At 56.5% G+C, this 17325-nt stretch overlaps 1 protein-coding gene across 1 annotated transcript in view; it reads right to left on the bottom strand.

Annotated features, from left to right (window-relative positions):
* Positions 1–4194: 4194 nt before the first annotated feature.
* Positions 4195–17325, bottom strand: part of cntnap1 (contactin associated protein 1) — a 135651-nt gene continuing 122520 nt past the window's right edge. The window contains exons 18-20 of the mRNA XM_063037194.1: positions 14151–14378; positions 11725–11772; positions 4195–6407 (exon numbers count right to left, since the gene is read on the bottom strand). Coding sequence (XP_062893264.1) covers positions 6223–6407; positions 11725–11772; positions 14151–14378 — 461 coding nt within the window. The 3' untranslated portion in view covers positions 4195–6222. The remainder of the gene's footprint in view (positions 6408–11724; positions 11773–14150; positions 14379–17325) is intronic.

Genomic DNA, 17325 nt, shown 5'->3' with positions numbered 1-17325 from the left:
GCACCCTGTGGTCATCGTGTTCCCCAGACCAGGCACCCTGTGGTCACTGCATTCCCCAGACCAGGAACCCTGTGGTCACTGCGCTCCCCGGACCAGGCACCCTGTGGTCACTGCATTCCCCAGACCAGGCACCCTGTGGTCACTGCGCTCTCTGGATCAGTCTCACTGTGGTCATCACATTCCATGCACCAGTCACACCCCGGACTGGTCACCATGGTCCCCAAACCGGTCACTCTGTTGTCACTGTGCTCCCTGGACAGGTTAACGCTCTCTTGGACGGTCAACCTTGTCACCGCGCTCCCCAGACCAGGAACCCTGTGGTCACTGCGCTCCCCGGACCAGACACCCTGTGGTCATCGTGTTCCCCAGACCAGGCACCCTGTGGTCACTGCGCTCTCTGGATCAGTCTCACTGTGGTCATCACATTCCATGCACCAGTCACACCCCGGACTGGTCACCATGGTCCCCAAACCGGTCACTCTGTTGTCACTGTGCTCCCTGGACAGGTTAACGCTCTCTTGGACGGTCAACCTTGTCACCGCGCTCCCCAGACCAGGAACCCTGTGGTCACTGCGCTCCCCGGACCAGGCACCCTGTGGTCACCGTGTTCCTAGACCGGCCACCCTGTGGTCACTGCGCTCTCTGGATCAGTCTCACTGTGGTCATCACATTCCATGCACCAGTCACACCCCGGACTGGTCACCATGGTCCCCAAACCGGTCACTCTGTTGTCACTGTGCTCCCTGGACAGGTTAACGCTCTCTTGGACGGTCAACCTTGTCACCGCGCTCCCCAGACCAGGAACCCTGTGGTCACTGCGCTCCCCGGACCAGGCACCCTGTGGTCATCGTGCTCCCCAGACCAGGCACCCTGTGGTCACCGCGCTCCCCAGACCAGGCACCCTGTGGTCATCGTGTTCCCCAGACCAGGCACCCTGTGGTCACTGCATTCTCCAGACCAGGCACCCTGTGGTCACCGCGCTCCCCAGACCAGGCACCCTGTGGTCATCGTGTTCCCCAGACCAGGCACCCTGTGGTCACTGCGCTCTCTGGATCAGTCTCACTGTGGTCATCACATTCCATGCACCAGTCACACCCCGGACTGGTCACCATGGTCCCCAAACCGGTCACTCTGTTGTCACTGTGCTCCCTGGACAGGTTAACGCTCTCTTGGACGGTCAACCTTGTCACCGCGCTCCCCAGACCAGGAACCCTGTGGTCACTGCGCTCCCCGGACCAGGCACCCTGTGGTCATCGTGTTCCCCAGACCAGGCACCCTGTGGTCACTGCGCTCTCTGGATCAGTCTCACTGTGGTCATCACATTCCATGCACCAGTCACACCCCGGACTGGTCACCATGGTCCCCAAACCGGTCACTCTGTTGTCACTGTGCTCCCTGGACAGGTTAACGCTCTCTTGGACGGTCAACCTTGTCACCGCGCTCCCCAGACCAGGAACCCTGTGGTCACTGCGCTCCCCGGACCAGGCACCCTGTGGTCACCGTGTTCCTAGACCGGCCACCCTGTGGTCACTGCGCTCTCTGGATCAGTCTCACTGTGGTCATCACATTCCATGCACCAGTCACACCCCGGACTGGTCACCATGGTCCCCAAACCGGTCACTCTGTTGTCACTGTGCTCCCTGGACAGGTTAACGCTCTCTTGGACGGTCAACCTTGTCACCGCGCTCCCCAGACCAGGAACCCTGTGGTCACTGCGCTCCCCGGACCAGGCACCCTGTGGTCATCGTGTTCCCCAGACCAGGCACCCTGTGGTCACTGCGCTCTCTGGATCAGTCTCACTGTGGTCATCACATTCCATGCACCAGTCACACCCCGGACTGGTCACCATGGTCCCCAAACCGGTCACTCTGTTGTCACTGTGCTCCCTGGACAGGTTAACGCTCTCTTGGACGGTCAACCTTGTCACCGCGCTCCCCAGACCAGGAACCCTGTGGTCACTGCGCTCCCCGGACCAGGCACCCTGTGGTCATCGTGTTCCCCAGACCAGGCACCCTGTGGTCATCGTGTTCCCCAGACCAGGAACCCTGTGGTCACTGCGCTCCCCGGACCAGGCACCCTGTGGTCATCGTGTTCCCCAGACCAGGCACCCTGTGGTCACTGCGCTCTCTGGATCAGTCTCACTGTGGTCATCACATTCCATGCACCAGTCACACCCCGGACTGGTCACCATGGTCCCCAAACCGGTCACTCTGTTGTCACTGTGCTCCCTGGACAGGTTAACGCTCTCTTGGACGGTCAACCTTGTCACCGCGCTCCCCAGACCAGGAACCCTGTGGTCACTGCGCTCCCCGGACCAGGCACCCTGTGGTCATCGTGTTCCCCAGACCAGGCACCCTGTGGTCACTGCGCTCTCTGGATCAGTCTCACTGTGGTCATCACATTCCATGCACCAGTCACACCCCGGACTGGTCACCATGGTCCCCAAACCGGTCACTCTGTTGTCACTGTGCTCCCTGGACAGGTTAACGCTCTCTTGGACGGTCAACCTTGTCACCGCGCTCCCCAGACCAGGAACCCTGTGGTCACTGCGCTCCCCGGACCAGGCACCCTGTGGTCATCGTGTTCCCCAGACCAGGCACCCTGTGGTCACTGCGCTCTCTGGATCAGTCTCACTGTGGTCATCACATTCCATGCACCAGTCACACCCCGGACTGGTCACCATGGTCCCCAAACCGGTCACTCTGTTGTCACTGTGCTCCCTGGACAGGTTAACGCTCTCTTGGATGGTCAACCTTGTCACCGCGCTCCCCAGACCAGGAACCCTGTGGTCACTGCGCTCCCCGGACCAGGCACCCTGTGGTCATCGTGTTCCCCAGACCAGGCACCCTGTGGTCACTGCATTCTCCAGACCAGGCACCCTGTGTTCACGGTGCTCCCCAGACCAGGCACCCTGTGGTCATCGTGTTCCCCAGACCAGGCACCCTGTGGTCACTGCGCTCTCCAGACCAGGCACCCTGTGGTCACTGCACCCCCCGGACCAGGTACCCTGTGGTCACTGCACCCCCCAGATCGGTCACCCTGTGTTCACCGTGCTCCCCGGACCAGGCACCCTGTGGTCACCGCGCTCCCTAGACCAGGCACCCTGTGGTCACTGCATTCTCCAGACCAGGCACCCTGTGGTCACCGCGCTCCCCAGACCAGGCACCCTGTGGTCATCGTGTTCCCCAGACCAGGCACCCTGTGGTCACTGCGCTCTCCAGACCAGGCACCCTGTGGTCACTGCACCCCCCGGACCAGGCACCCTGTGGTCACTGCACCCCCCAGATCGGTCACCCTGTGGTCATCGCGCTCCCCAGACCAGGCACCCTGTGGTCATCGTGTTCCCCAGACCAGGCACCCTGTGGTCACTGCGCTCTCCAGACCAGGCACCCTGTGTTCACGGTGCTCCCCAGACCAGGCACCCTGTGGTCATCGTGTTCCCCAGACCAGGCACCCTGTGGTCACTGCGCTCTCCAGACCAGGCACCCTGTGGTCACTGCACCCCCCGGACCAGGCACCCTGTGGTCACTGCACCCCCCAGATCGGTCACCCCGCTCCCCAGACCAGGCACCCTGTGGTCATCGTGTTCCCCAGACCAGGCACCCTGTGGTCACTGCGCTCTCCAGACCAGGCACCCTGTGGTCACCGCGCTCCCCAGACCAGGCACCCTGTGGTCACTGCACCCCCCGGACCAGGCACCCTGTGGTCACTGCACCCCCCGGACCAGGCACCCTGTGGTCACTGCGCTCCCCAGACCAGACACCCTGTGGTCACTGCGCTCTCCAGACCAGGCACCCTGTGGTCACTGCACCCCCCAGACCGGTCACCCTGTGGTCACTGCACCCCCCAGACCGGTCACCCTGTGGTCATCGCGCTCCCCAGACCAGGCACCCTGTGGTCACTGCACCCCCCAGATCGGTCACCCCGTGGTCATCGCGCTCCCCAGACCAGGCACCCCGTGGTCATCGCGCTCCCCAGACCAGGCACCCTGTGGTCACCGCGCTCCCCAGACCAGGCACCCTGTGGTCACTGCACCCCCCGGACCAGGCACCCTGTGGTCACTGCACCCCCCAGACCGGTCACCCTGTGGTCACTGCACCCCCCAGACCGGTCACCCTGTGGTCATCGCCACACCCCAGCACGCGGTGGACTTCAGTGGAGGTGCAGCAGCACAGAGAGACCAAGCGTTGGTGTTTGCAGAATGAATTTAATATTTGAATCTCCAGTGAATTAAACAATATAACAATTGGTCTGTGATAGCGACGAGACACGGGGTGTGGGGGGCTGGGGGAGGAGGGGAAGGAGAAACATTGGGAAAAGGGGTGGGGAAGGGGGTAGGAGAGGTAGAGGAGGGAGACAGACAGAGACAAGCAGAGAGCGAGATAGAGAAGGGGTTGGGAGAGAGAGAGAGTGTCAGACAGTCAGAAAGAGAGAGAGAGAGAAAGAGAAAGATGAGAGAGATAGAGGGGGAGAGAGAGACATGGGGAGGGATAGAGAGAGAGACAGATAGACAGAGAAAGGGTGGGGGAGACAGAGAGGGGTAGAGAGACAGAGAGGTGAGAGAGGGACAGAGAGAGAGACAGAGAGAAATAGAGAAAGAAAGAGAGAGAGAGAGGGGGGGGAGACAGAGAGAGACAGAGACAGACAGACAGAGAGAGAGACAGCGAGAAAGACAGAGACAAACAGAGAGAGAGAGACAGATATATATATATATATATATATATATATATATATAGAGAGAGAGAGAGAGAGAGAGAGAGAGAGAGAGAGAGAGAGATGGGAGATAGATGAAGAAAGATACAGAGAAAAAGACAGAGATACAGAGACAGACAGACAGACAGAGAGAAAGACAGACAGGGAGGTGGAGGGAGAGAGAAAGAGAGAGAGAGAGAGACAGAGAGACAGGCAGACAGAGAGACAGAGACAGAGAGAGAGAGAGAGAGAGAGAGAGAGAGAGAGAGAGAGAGAGAGAGAGAAAGAAAAGCACCAGTTTCCTGAGCAAATGACTGATTGGATACGATTTATCTCATTCCAGTTCCCTCAGTCCGAGAGGGGTCAAGGGCCAGGGTGGGACCGGCCACACAGACTCCCACGGTGTCAACAGCTAACATCATTCAAGGCCGGCAAACCCAGCTCCAGTTCGAGAGGGTGCCTTCGCCGTCGAGTACTGCGGCGCAGAAACAGACCCTTCGCTCCGCCGGTTGAGCTCTGTTAAAGCTTCCAGATCTACTCGTAACTCTCAAAGCTCACTCGCGATCCCCGGAGACACGCAGACACACACTGCGCCCAATCGCAGGTGCCTCCTCCCTCCCCGCTTGGAACGGTGCTGCCAGCTTCCCCGCACCGTCTGTGGCTCCCGGCTCTTGTCCTACCCTTGTCCAGACGGAGTGTAAGGGGGCGACACCCCTTTATCTTCCGCACCGGGTGTAGGGGGGAGGTGCGGCCCCTGTCCTTAGCCGGGGTGGTGGAGATGCAGGTACCCACGCTGACCCCTCCCTAGGGAGACAGGGTGCTCTGTCGAAGCCCCACAACCCGCCTGACCCCCAACCTCCCCTCAGCCCGTCGACGGGCAGTCTTGCTCCCCCTCTGCCGGACGGCCACTGCTCCGTAAGTGATGGCAGTGTTGAAGCCTGGTCCTTGGCAAGTACTCGTGTTTGTTCCCCGCGTCCAGTGGGGACGGGACCCACTGACGCGACAGCCCCTCCAGATGGCACCGGGTGCCGCGCAGAACTCCCAGCCCTAACCCTCAGTGACCCTCACCCTGGGAGACCGCGTCATACGTGGTCAACCCTAGACTGCTGCAGCAAATTATAAAATATTACTATATATATTTTTTTTTTTTAAAAATTACACAATGTCGACTTAGGCTCACTTAAAGAAACCAAGTTGATGTGATTATGTCACGGCGAGGGGTGTAACCGGGACCGTGTACAACAGCGCGCATGCACTGGGACAGCGGGGGCGCGGGGTGCAGGCAGCGTAGTTCACCGATTATAGACTTCACCCAGCAGGCGGCGGCAGCCGAGATACTGTTTCTACCAACAGTTAGCCTTAACTAGCGGGGTTAGCGTATTGCGGGGCCGTGAAGGATTCGCTCAGGTCGGAGACGGCTCGCCACTCCGTCTCCGGTTTTTTTTTAAAAAACGCGTAAGCTAAGTGTTCATCAGGTAGAAATCCCACAAGACACATCTCTCCTGGGCGCAGGCACGCCCTCTACCCCATCTATTCGCCCTTCGTCTCCTCGACAATCTGCGGCAGATTCTTCTTGAGGGCGGTGGTTTTGACCCCGCTGGGGGGACCCAGGGGCTTGGCCTCGTTGGTGTGGTAGCTGCCCTTGTGGCGGTGGTTGTAGACGAGCAGAAGGACGGCTAAGGCCAGGATGGTGAACAGGACCAGGGCGACGATCACTGCGGGAGCAAAGAGAGCGGGCGGGGTCAGAATGGGGTCCACCCACTCACCGCCTTCCCCCCAGCCCCACCCGCCGGCTGAATCTCATCGACTCAACTCCCTCACCTCCCCCCACCTTCCCTCCAATTCCTCGTGTGGCCCAGGTGCCTGCAGACTCCAGGGATAAAGACACTGGGAGATGGGAGCCGGGAAACGAGTAATAACTGCTTGTCTAAACTTTAATTTGGAGATTGACTGAATTGTCAGCAGCTTTCCGCCCCTTCTCTAAAGAAAGGAAGGGTACGCCTGCATTTGGAGAGGGTTCAGGGGAAGTTCATGAGAATGATTCCGGGAATGAAATTAACGTATCAGGAGCGCTTGATGGCTCTGGATTTCAGAAGAATGGGGGAGGGAGGTGGAGAGAGGAATCTAATTGAAACTTATCGAGTATTGAAAGGCCTAGTTAGAATAGAGTAGACGTGGAGAGGATGTTTCCTATAGTGGGGGAGTCCAGGACCAGAGGGCACAGATAGAGTGGATGTGGAGAGGATGTTTCCTATAGTGGGGGAGTCTAGGACCAGAGGGCACAGATAGAGTGGATGTGATGTTTCCTATAGTGGGGGAGTCTAGGAACAGAGGGCACAGATAGAGTGGACGTGGAGAGGATGTTGCCTATCATGAGGGGAGTCTGGGACCAGAGGACACAGATAGAGTGGACGTGGAGAGGATGTTGCCTATCATGAGGGGAGTCTGGGACCAGAGGACACAGATAGAGTGGATGTGGAGAGCATGTTTCCGATATTGGGAGAGTCTAGGACCAGAGGACACAGATAGAGCTGATGTGGGGAGGATGTTTCCTATCATGGGGGAGTCTGGGACCAGAGGACACAGACAGAGCGGATGTGGAGAGGATGTTTCCTGTATTGGGGGAGTCTGGGACCAGAGGACACAGATAGAGCGGATGTGGAGAGGATCTTTCCTATAGTGGGGGAGTCTAGAACCAGAGGACACAGGTAGAGTGGATGGGGAGAGGATGCTTCCTATAGTGGGGGAGTCTAGGACCAGACGACATAGACAGAGTGGATGTGGAGAGGATGTTTCCTATAGTGGGGGAGGCTAGGACGAGAGGACGCAGATAGAGTGGATGTGGAGAGCATGTTTCCAATACTGGGGGAGTCTAGGACCAGAGGACACAGATAGAGTGGATGTGGAGAGGATATTTCCTATAGTGGGGGGAGTCTAGGATCAGAGGACACAGATAGAGTGGATGTGGAGAGGATGTTTCCTATAGTGGGGGAGTGTAGGACCAGAAGACACAGACAGAGTGGATGTGGAGAGCATTTTTCCGATATTGGGGGAGTCTAGGACCAGAGGGCACAGATAGAGTGGATGTGGAGAGGATGTTTCCTATAGTGGGGGAGTCCAGGACCAGAGGACACAGATAGAGTGGATGGGGAGAGGATGCTTCCTATAGTGGGGGAGTCTAGGACCAGACGACATAGACAGAGTGGATGTGGAGAGGATGTTTCCTATAGTGGGGGAGGCTAGGACGAGAGGACGCAGATAGAGTGGATGTGGAGAGCATGTTTCCAATACTGGGGGAGTCTAGGACCAGAGGACGCAGATAGAGTGGATGTGGAGAGGACGTTTCCTATAGTGAGGTCAAGTAGGATAGATAAAGGGGATGTAGTGGATGTTGTATATTTAGACCTTCAGAAGCCTTTGACAAGGTGCCACACATGAGGCTGTTTACCAAGTTAAGAGCCCTTGGTATTACAGGAACGTTACTGGCATGGTTAGAGCATTGGCTGACTGGTAGAAGGCAGCGAGAGGGAATAAAAAGATCCTTTGTTGGAAATCTTTTTCTGGTTGGCTACCAACGACTAGTGGTGTTCTACAGGGGTCGGTGTTGGGACCGTTTCTTTTAATGCTGTATATCAGTGAGTTATTTGATGGAATAGATGGCTTTGTTGCCAAGTGAGTCAGAAGGACTTAGACAGATTAGGAGAATGGGCAAAAGAGCGGCAAGTGAAAATACAATGTTGGAAAATTTTTGATCCTGCACTTTGGTAGAAAAAATAAATGTGCAGACTATTTCCTAAACAGGGAGAAAATCCAAAACCCTGAGATGCAAAGAGACTTAGGAGTCCCTCCAGATCACCCTGCAGTTCTTGCAGGGTGTCCGCAGGGATCTGTTGTGGGACTCCTCCTCTTGGTGATTTTTATAAGTGACCTGGATGAGGAAATAGAAGGGTAAGTTAGTGAGTTTGTTGACACAAAAGTTGGGGGTGTAGTGGATAGTCTGGAGGGTTGTCAGAGATTACAGCGGGACATGAATAGGTTGCAGAACTGGGCTGAGAAGTGGCAGATGGAGTTCAACCCAGGTAAGTGTGGAATGGTTCGTTTTGGTGGGTTAAAATTGAAGACAGAATATAATATTAATGGTAAGACTTTTGGCAATGTGGAGGATTAGTGAGATCTTGGAATCCATGTACATAGGACTCTCTAAGTTGCTGCGCAGGTTGACTGTGTTGTTAAGAAGGCTTATTGTGTGTTGGCCTTCATCAACCATGGGATTGAGTTCAAGGGCCGCGAGGTAACGATATAGCAATATAAGACCTTTGTTAGACCCCACTTGGAGTACTGTGTTCATTTCTGGTCGCCTCACTACAGGAAGGATGTGGAAACCACAGAAAGGGTGCAGAGGAGATTTACACGGATGTGGCCTCGATTGGGGAGCATGCCTTATGAGAATAGGTTGAGTGAACTCGGCCTTTTCTCCTTAGTCTGATGGAAGATGAGAGGTGACCTGATAGAGATGTACAAGATGATGAGAGGCATTGATCGTGTGGATAGTCAGAGGCTTTTTCCCAGGGCTGAATCGGCTAACAGGAGAGGGCACAGTTTTAAGGTGCTTGGAAGTAGGTACAAGGGGGATGTCAGAGGTGGGTTTTTCACATAGAGAGTGGTGAGTGTGTGGAATACACCTCCAGCGAATGTGGGGGAAGTGGATACAATAGGGTCTTTTAAGAGCCTCTTAGATAGGTACATGGAGCTCAGAGAAATAGAGGGCTATGCGGTAGGGAAATTCTAGGCAGCTTCTAGAGTAGGTTACATGGTCAACACAACATTGTGGGCCGAAGGGCCTGTAATGTGTCGTAGATTTCTATGTTCTATGTTCTATAAGAGCAAGGTCGTGATGGTGAGGCTTTATAAGGCATTGGTGAGGCCTCACCTCGAGTATTGTGAACAGTCTGGGGCCCCTTATCTAAGAAAAGATGTGCTGACGTTGGAGAGGGTTCAGTGAACGTTCACAAGGTTGGTTCTGGGAATTAGAGGGTTATCACACGAGGAGCATTTCATGGCTTTGGGCCTGTACTCGCTGGAAGGATGAGGAGGGATCTCAGTCAAAGGCCTAGACAGAGTAGCTATGGAAATCCCTTACTAACTCTTTCTTCAGTTAGTCCTGTCGAAGGGTCTCGGCCCGAAACGTCGACCTGGAGATGGTGCCTGGCCTCTACGTTCACCAGCAACTTTGATGTACGTTGCTAGATATGGAAAAGATGTTTTCCCATGGTGGGGGAGTCTAGTTACAAGAGGGCACGGTCTGAGGATAGAGGGGCGTCCATTTAAAACAGAGATGCGGGGAAATTTCTTTCGCCGGAGGGTGGTGAATCTGTGGAATTTATTACCACAAGGAGCCGTGGAAGGCCCGGTCGTTGGGTGTAATTAAGGCAGAGCTTGATAGGTTCTTGATTGGACACGGCATCAAAGGTTACGGGGAAAAGAGTGGGTCTGAGGAGCGGGGGAGAAAGGATCAGCCATGATTGAATGGTGGAGCAGAGGCGATGGGCCGAGTGGCCTAATTTTGCTCCTATGGCCTGATTTCAGTAGCTGCTGAGCCCCTCCAGGATTTTGTGCGTGTCCCTGGCAGCTGAAGCGGAAGGAAATGGGGTGCCATGCAACACCACCCCTCACTAGGTAGATTTCGGGAGTCCTGATGGGCGATCCCGAGCAAAACTGTAAACTGTCTTACAGAGAGGGTAAATAGGAAGGGGTTGAGAGGGAAAATAAGAGGGATATAGATGGTTGAATAAGAAGGCATAGAGACAGTGTAATAAGGGGTAAACAGAGGGCAACTGCATGCACTGAGGTTGGGTCAGAGGTCATAGGTCAAGGGTGCAAGGGGAAACTGATGATGAACTTCTTCAGTAAGATGGGGGGGGGAAGGTAGAAATGAGAAAGTGGTTCGAGCTGCCAGCGGATGTGGTGGATGAGGGGTCGAATTCAACATCTGAGAGAGACCTGGATAGGTACATGGCTGTGGAGGGCTGTGGCCGGGGTGCAGGTAGAACAGACTAAGCAGAAGAGATGGGCCGAAGGGCCCCTTTAATCTGCTGTAGTTTTTCCTTTGACCCTACACGTTAGTTATCTACTACAAACTGAAATGTGGGGCGGGGGGGGGTGGTTGGGGGTTCTGAGTTGAGGATTTGAGACGACGATCTTTCTGGCAATTTCCACAGCAAACAGCCCCAATCTCAACAAGTCCGACAAGGCACGGCAGCACTTCATTCCCACCGAAACCCCAGACACACAGTCCGGTCCCCCAAAACCCCAGTTATACAGTTTACTGTCCGAAATCCCATTAATACCCACAATCTCAGATCTAGAATCTGGCACCCGAAACCCCAGTTAAACAGTCGGGGACCCGAAGTCCCAGTGAGACAGTCTGGTACCCGAAACCTCAGTGATAGAGCCGGGTACTCGAAACCCCAATGAGACTGTCTGGTACCCGAAACCCCAGTCTCCAAAATCCCAATAAGACAGTCTGGGACCTGAAACCCCAGTTCCCAAAATCCCAATGAGACAGTCTGGGACCTGAAACCCCAGTAACGCAGTCCAGTCCCTGGAATCCCAATGAGACAGTCCGGTACCTGAAACCCCAGTTCCCAAAATCCCAATGAGACAGTCCGGTACCTGAAACCCCAGTGATCGAGTCGAGGACTTGAAATCCCAGCGACAAAATCCAGACACCCCATTGATATAACCTGGTCGCCGAAAACCCAGGGATACAGTCCCGGACCCGAAACCCTAGTGATACAATCCAATTTCCGAAATCCCGGTCGGCTCAGAGCGGCTATTACCATTCATTCCGGTACAACAGGGTCACTTCCTCGCAATATTGCCTTGGATTACAGTTCAGTCCTCGTTGAGGTCCCGGGAGAAGTCCCCATTCTCTCTAAGACACATTAACTCCTATTAAATCTCTTAAAGCATTGGGAGTCCATCCCACGACGTCTCTAACCCAGTCACACACTGCTCCCATCACACACTCACCGCCGATAACAGCTCCGGTCAGAGAGTCGGATTCGAAAAATGGGGTATCTGCAAAGCAGGGGGAATCGCATCAAAGTCTGTTCACACACAACGTATCTCAACACCTGTCATGCCTCATCACCCTAAATACAAATCACCAAAAACACCCATCACCACCCAACACCCGTCACCCCTACAACACCCGTCACCCCTACAACACCCGTCACCCCCAACTCCCACCACCAAGTCACACACATCATACCTCAATACATAACCCCAACACCCATCACCCGTTAACATCAACACCCGTCACCCATTAACATAAACACCCATTACCCACAAACATCCATCAACGCCCGTCACCCATTAACATAAACACCCATTACGCATCAAAACCCATCACCGATTACATCTATTTACACCCATCTCCTCTGAACAGTCATCAATACCCAGCAGCCTTCAGCTCTCACCATCTCTCGTCGTACTGACATCCCCTCCACTCCCTCCCTCGCACTGTCCTCCCCTCCCACCCCGCCCTCTGCCGCTGTATCTGTTCCTTCCCCCGTCCTGCCCCCACCTTCCCGCACTCTCCCACCCTTTCTCCTTCGAAACTCTCCATTTCCAATTTCTGCCTAAATACATTTCTCAGTCATGACTTTCTCCCCATTCTTCACTCCCCTGTCAGCACCCTCAGTGCCCGGGCCCACTCTCCACCCGCATTCCCACCAGCTTAATCCCCCCTCCCACACTGTCCCCGTCCCCCACCTTATCCTCCCTCCTTCCATTTCCATCCTCCCCTTCACCAGCTTACACCCTCACTCCTCCCTCATCTCCCCGTCCTCACCCTCACCCCCTACCCCACCTTCCACCCTCACTGCCCCGTCCCCAACCACACTCCCTAATCCCACCCTTCCCCTCACTCCTCCGGCCCCCATCCTCTACCCTCACTCCCTTATCCCCACCTTACACCCTCACTCCTACATCCCACCCTTTATCCTTACTCCCCAACCAACCCTCAGACCCCTGTCCCAACACGGCCTCCCACTTCCCCACCCTCACTCCCTTATCCCCACCTTACTCCCTCACTCCTACATCCCACCCTTTATCCTTACTCCCCAACCAACCCTCAGACCCCTGTCCCAACACGGCCTCCCACTTCCCCACCCTCTCTCCCTTATCCCCACCTTACACCCTCACTCCTACATCCCACCCTTTATCCTTACTCCCCATCCAACCCTCAGACCCCCGTCCCAACGCGGCCTCGCACTTCCCCAGCCTCACTCCCTTCGACCACAGCCTCCACCCTCATTTCTCCCGCCCACACCCTCATTCTCTATCATCACACCCCCTCCCCACCGTCAGATCCCTCTTCCCCACCCTCATTCCCCTCCCTATCTTCTCTTCCCGTCCCCACCGTCCACCCTCACTCCCCCTCCCCACCATCAGTCCCCTCGTCCCCACCCAATATCTTCACTCCCCCTCCCTACCATCAGTCGCCTCGTCCCCACCCTCTATCTTCACTCCCCCTCCCCACCCCTCACTCCCCTTTCCCCATCTTCACACTTCCCGGACCCATCGTCCACCCTCACTCCCCCTCTCCAACGTCAGTCCCCTCATCCCCATCCTCATCTTCACTCCCCTCATCCCCACCCTCCCTCCCCTTTCCCCATCTTCATTCTCCCCTTCCCCACCATCCATCCTCACCCCACCACCCCATCAGTCTACCATCCCACCGTGACTCCCCTTTCCCCATCCCACCGTCCACCCTTACTCCCCTTCCCCACCATCAGTCCTCTCGTCTCCACCCTGACTCCCCTTTTCGCATCTTCCACTCTTCCCTCCCCCACCGTCCACCCTCACTCTCCCCATAAGTCTACCATCCCCACCTTGACTCCCTTTTCCCCATCCACACCGTCCACCCTCACTCCCCCTCCGTCAGTCCCCTCATCCCCTCCCTCACCCCCTTTCTCCATCTTCACTCTACCCATCCCCACCGTCCACCGTCAGTCCCCTCGTCCCCACCCTCACTCTCTATCTTCACTCCCCTCCTCACCATCAATCCCCTTGTTTCCACCTTCACTCCCCTTTCGCCATCCTCACTCTCCCTGTCCCCACCGTCCATCCTCATCCCACCACCCCATCAGTTCAACATCCCCACCCTGACTCCCCTTCCCCATCCCTCACTTTTTCACCCCTCAACTTCACCGCGACCTCCCCATCCCCTCCCTCCCCATCTCCGTCACGCCCCCATCAACACCCTCACTGTTCCCATCCGCCACCGATTCCCGACATCCCCATACTCACTACCCAGTCCCTACCCTCTCGCCCTATCCCCCACGCTCATCCTCACACTTCCCCTCATTCCTCCCCCTACACCCCCCTCTCTCTCCCCCCCCCACCGCCCCATCGCTTCTCGACCCCCGCACTCCCACGCCCCGTCACCGTACCGGGCTGCAGCGCCCACGGGTCATCTGCCAACAGGACGTCCGAGAGCACGATGGGGATGGCCCCGCAGTTGGACTCCACCAGGTCTCCCTGGACCACCACCGACTGGTTGGTGTCCGTCCTCAGAGCGGCTTTCAGCGGGACAATGCCGTTGAAGCTGACCCCGGCCAGGCAGCCGGTGAACCCTGGCGTGTTGAAGCGCTGGATCTCCGGGTCCAGAACGCCGACCTCTGTGCGGGGAACCAGCGGGAATTTCAGACCGTCTCGGACACTCACCCCGAAAATAGCCGCCAGTCTCCAAAAACTGTATTTAATCGGGAGATAGCGACCCACTCACCGTATGATCCTCCTTCAGTGACAACCCCCCCAACCCCCACCGCCCCAATTTTTCAACAAACGTACAAACTCTGCCATAGTTGGATGCATCAGCAAGGGAGATGAGGCTGAGTACAGGGCTACGGTAGGAAACTTTGTCACATGGTGTGAGCAGAATTATCTGCAGCTTAATGTGAAAAAGACTAAGGAGCTGGTGGTAGACCTGAGGAGAGCTAAGGTACCGGTGACCCCTGTTTCCATCCAGGGGGTCAGTGTGGACATGGTGGAGGATTACAGATACCTGGGGACACGAATTGACAATAAACTGCACTGGTCAAAGAACACTGAGGCTGTCTACAAGAAGGGTCAGAGCTGTCTCTATTTCCTGAGGAGACTGAGGTCCTTTAACATCTGCCGGACGATGCTGAGGATGTTCTACGAGTCTGTGGTGGCCAGTGCGATCATGTTTGCTGTTGTGTGCTGGGGCAGCAGGCTGAGGGTAGCAGACACCAACAGAATCAACAAACTCATCCGTAAGGCCAGTGATGTTGTGGGGATGGAACTGGACTCTCTGACGGTGGTGTCTGAAAAGAGGATGCTGTCCAAGTTGCATGCCATCTTGGACAATGTCTCCCGTCCACTACATAATGTACTGGTTGGGCACAGGAGTACATTCAGCCAGAGACTCATTCCACCGAGATGCAACACAGAGCGTCATAGGAAGTCATTCCTGCCTGTGGCCATCAAACTTTACAACTCCTCCCTTGGAGGGTCAGACACTCTGAGCCAATGGGCTGGTCCCGGACTTATTTCCTGGCATAATTTACTTTTTACTATTTAACTATTTATGGTTTATTACTATTTATTGATTATGGTGCAACTGTCACAAAAACCAATTTCCCCCGGGATCAATAAAGTATGACTATGACTATGACTAAGACTTTTTTTTTCAAATATAAAAGACATACAAAAGTTGGGGGAGTTACAATAGTTAGTGGATTCAAATTAAAATACTGTTATTGCCATCTACAATGCACTAAGTTCCGTGGATATCCCCCGCTGTGGTCGTACGCTCCCTCTCCAACGACATCCTGGCAAGGCTGTGGCTCAGGAGGAAGGGCAGAGCCCTCGACAGCCCCACGGCCTGCACCCGCGAACGGCCGCCTTGGCCGGCCCCAGGAGCAGGCCCACCAGGATGACCTTCCCCCTGTTCACGACACGGCGCGGAACAGCCCCGAACGGCGCCCCCAGCGGGGCAGAGTCTTTCGTCTCTAGATCCCGATCGAGTCTCCACAGCGGAACCGAGGTAGACCTCCCAGGTAGGGGAGACGCTCGGTGCTCCACGCCAGTGGTTTTGGCTCCTCGGATAGAGCCCCCCCCCCCCCACTGACCCACTAAAAGACCAGACCACTCTCTCCAGTTGACCCTGGCAGAGGATGCGGCTGAGCAGACCCACGGGGAGTCCCGTATCCTCCGTAGGTCAACAAGGTCGGTGACCACAAGGAGGACAACGCCGTCGTAAGCCGGAAGGACTACTCTCATGTCCGGCTCGCTCGGAATCACACCTGTTAACCGCTCCCGAAAGGCTCTAAGCAGACTGCGTACAATTGCCCCGACATAGGGTAGCCCCGACGCACTGGCCTCCCCCACCCCCACCCCCCAAAGCCAAAGGGCAGCCAGGATCCACTGACGCTGATCCGCGGCAGCGTACAACAGCCGGACACGGGCGACAAATCCGGCCCCACTGCAAAGGCCAGCCGATTCATGATCCACCCCGATCGACAGAGAGAGAGAGAGAGAGGCGACTGGACGGTCAGCCTCGCGGGGCAGGTCCCGGACGAGGTGGATATCGTTCCGAATGGACCGTCCCGGGACCGGTCTGGGCGGATCGTTTGGGCCAGCACGGAGCCCAGGCGATTAGCAAAGATTCAGTGCGCAGGAGACCTTACGCCCAGTCCCCAGGCGGCAAAGATCTCCCTTCTTCGGCAGCGGGACCGCCGCCGCCCTCCGCCAACAGAGGGGTATCTCACCTGTCGCCCAGTCTCCTGGTTGTAAGCAGCACCCACTAGGCCCCGGAAGGCCCGGAAGAATTCCGCAGTCAACCCGCCCAACCCCCGGGGACTTGACTCCCCGCAGTTGATTCAGGCCGCTGGTCAGTTCCTCCAGCGGTAGGGGAGAGTCCGGATCCTCCCACGGAGCACCCTCCACCCCGCCCCCCCGGCGTCTCCCCACTTGGCGGGTCCGGCGAGAACAGGGTCGCCTGAAATGAGCGAACTCCACGAGCGATTCTCGGCGGATCAGCGGCGGGGAAGCCGTCCTCTACCAGCGGCCCCACAAGTTGCCCGCGCTCGCCCCCTCCGCTTCTCCAGAGGGTAAAAGGTGGGTGAGGCGCGGTCCCGATCTCGTAACGGTTGCACCCCCTGACCGCACGGAAGCACCTCGGGACCCCCTCGAGCCGCAGGTCGCTCGGCGCTTCCTTCTCCCCCACCCCCCGGTAGTTCTGCGGAAGGAGCCGATCCTGTGCTTGGGGTCCGCTGAGACTCCAGGCCTCCAGCCGCTCGATCTGGGACAGCCGCTTGTCGCGCGTGTTCCCTGCAAGAGAGTCGGACCTGAGCTTTGCTCTACAGACGTCCCACCAAAGCCTCGGGGAGGGGAAACGCCCTCCTCCCTCCCCTCCAGGAATCCCAGAACAGACGGAGGGAGACCCGGCGTCGGCCATCCTCCGGCAACCGGCTTTTGCCTTGTCAACAGGCAGACCCCGCCCGGGTAATCAGAGGGTTAAGCTCCGCGCACACCAGGCATCCCCTGTACCACCATGGTGAAGTTACAATAGACAATAGGTGCAGGAGTAGGCCATTCGGC

Source organism: Mobula hypostoma, chromosome X1 (genome assembly GCF_963921235.1).
Source record: "Mobula hypostoma chromosome X1, sMobHyp1.1, whole genome shotgun sequence".
Taxonomy (NCBI): Eukaryota; Metazoa; Chordata; class Chondrichthyes; order Myliobatiformes; family Myliobatidae; genus Mobula; species Mobula hypostoma.
Note: the sequence above shows the minus strand (reverse complement) of the source record. Positions and strands in the feature narration are given on the sequence as shown.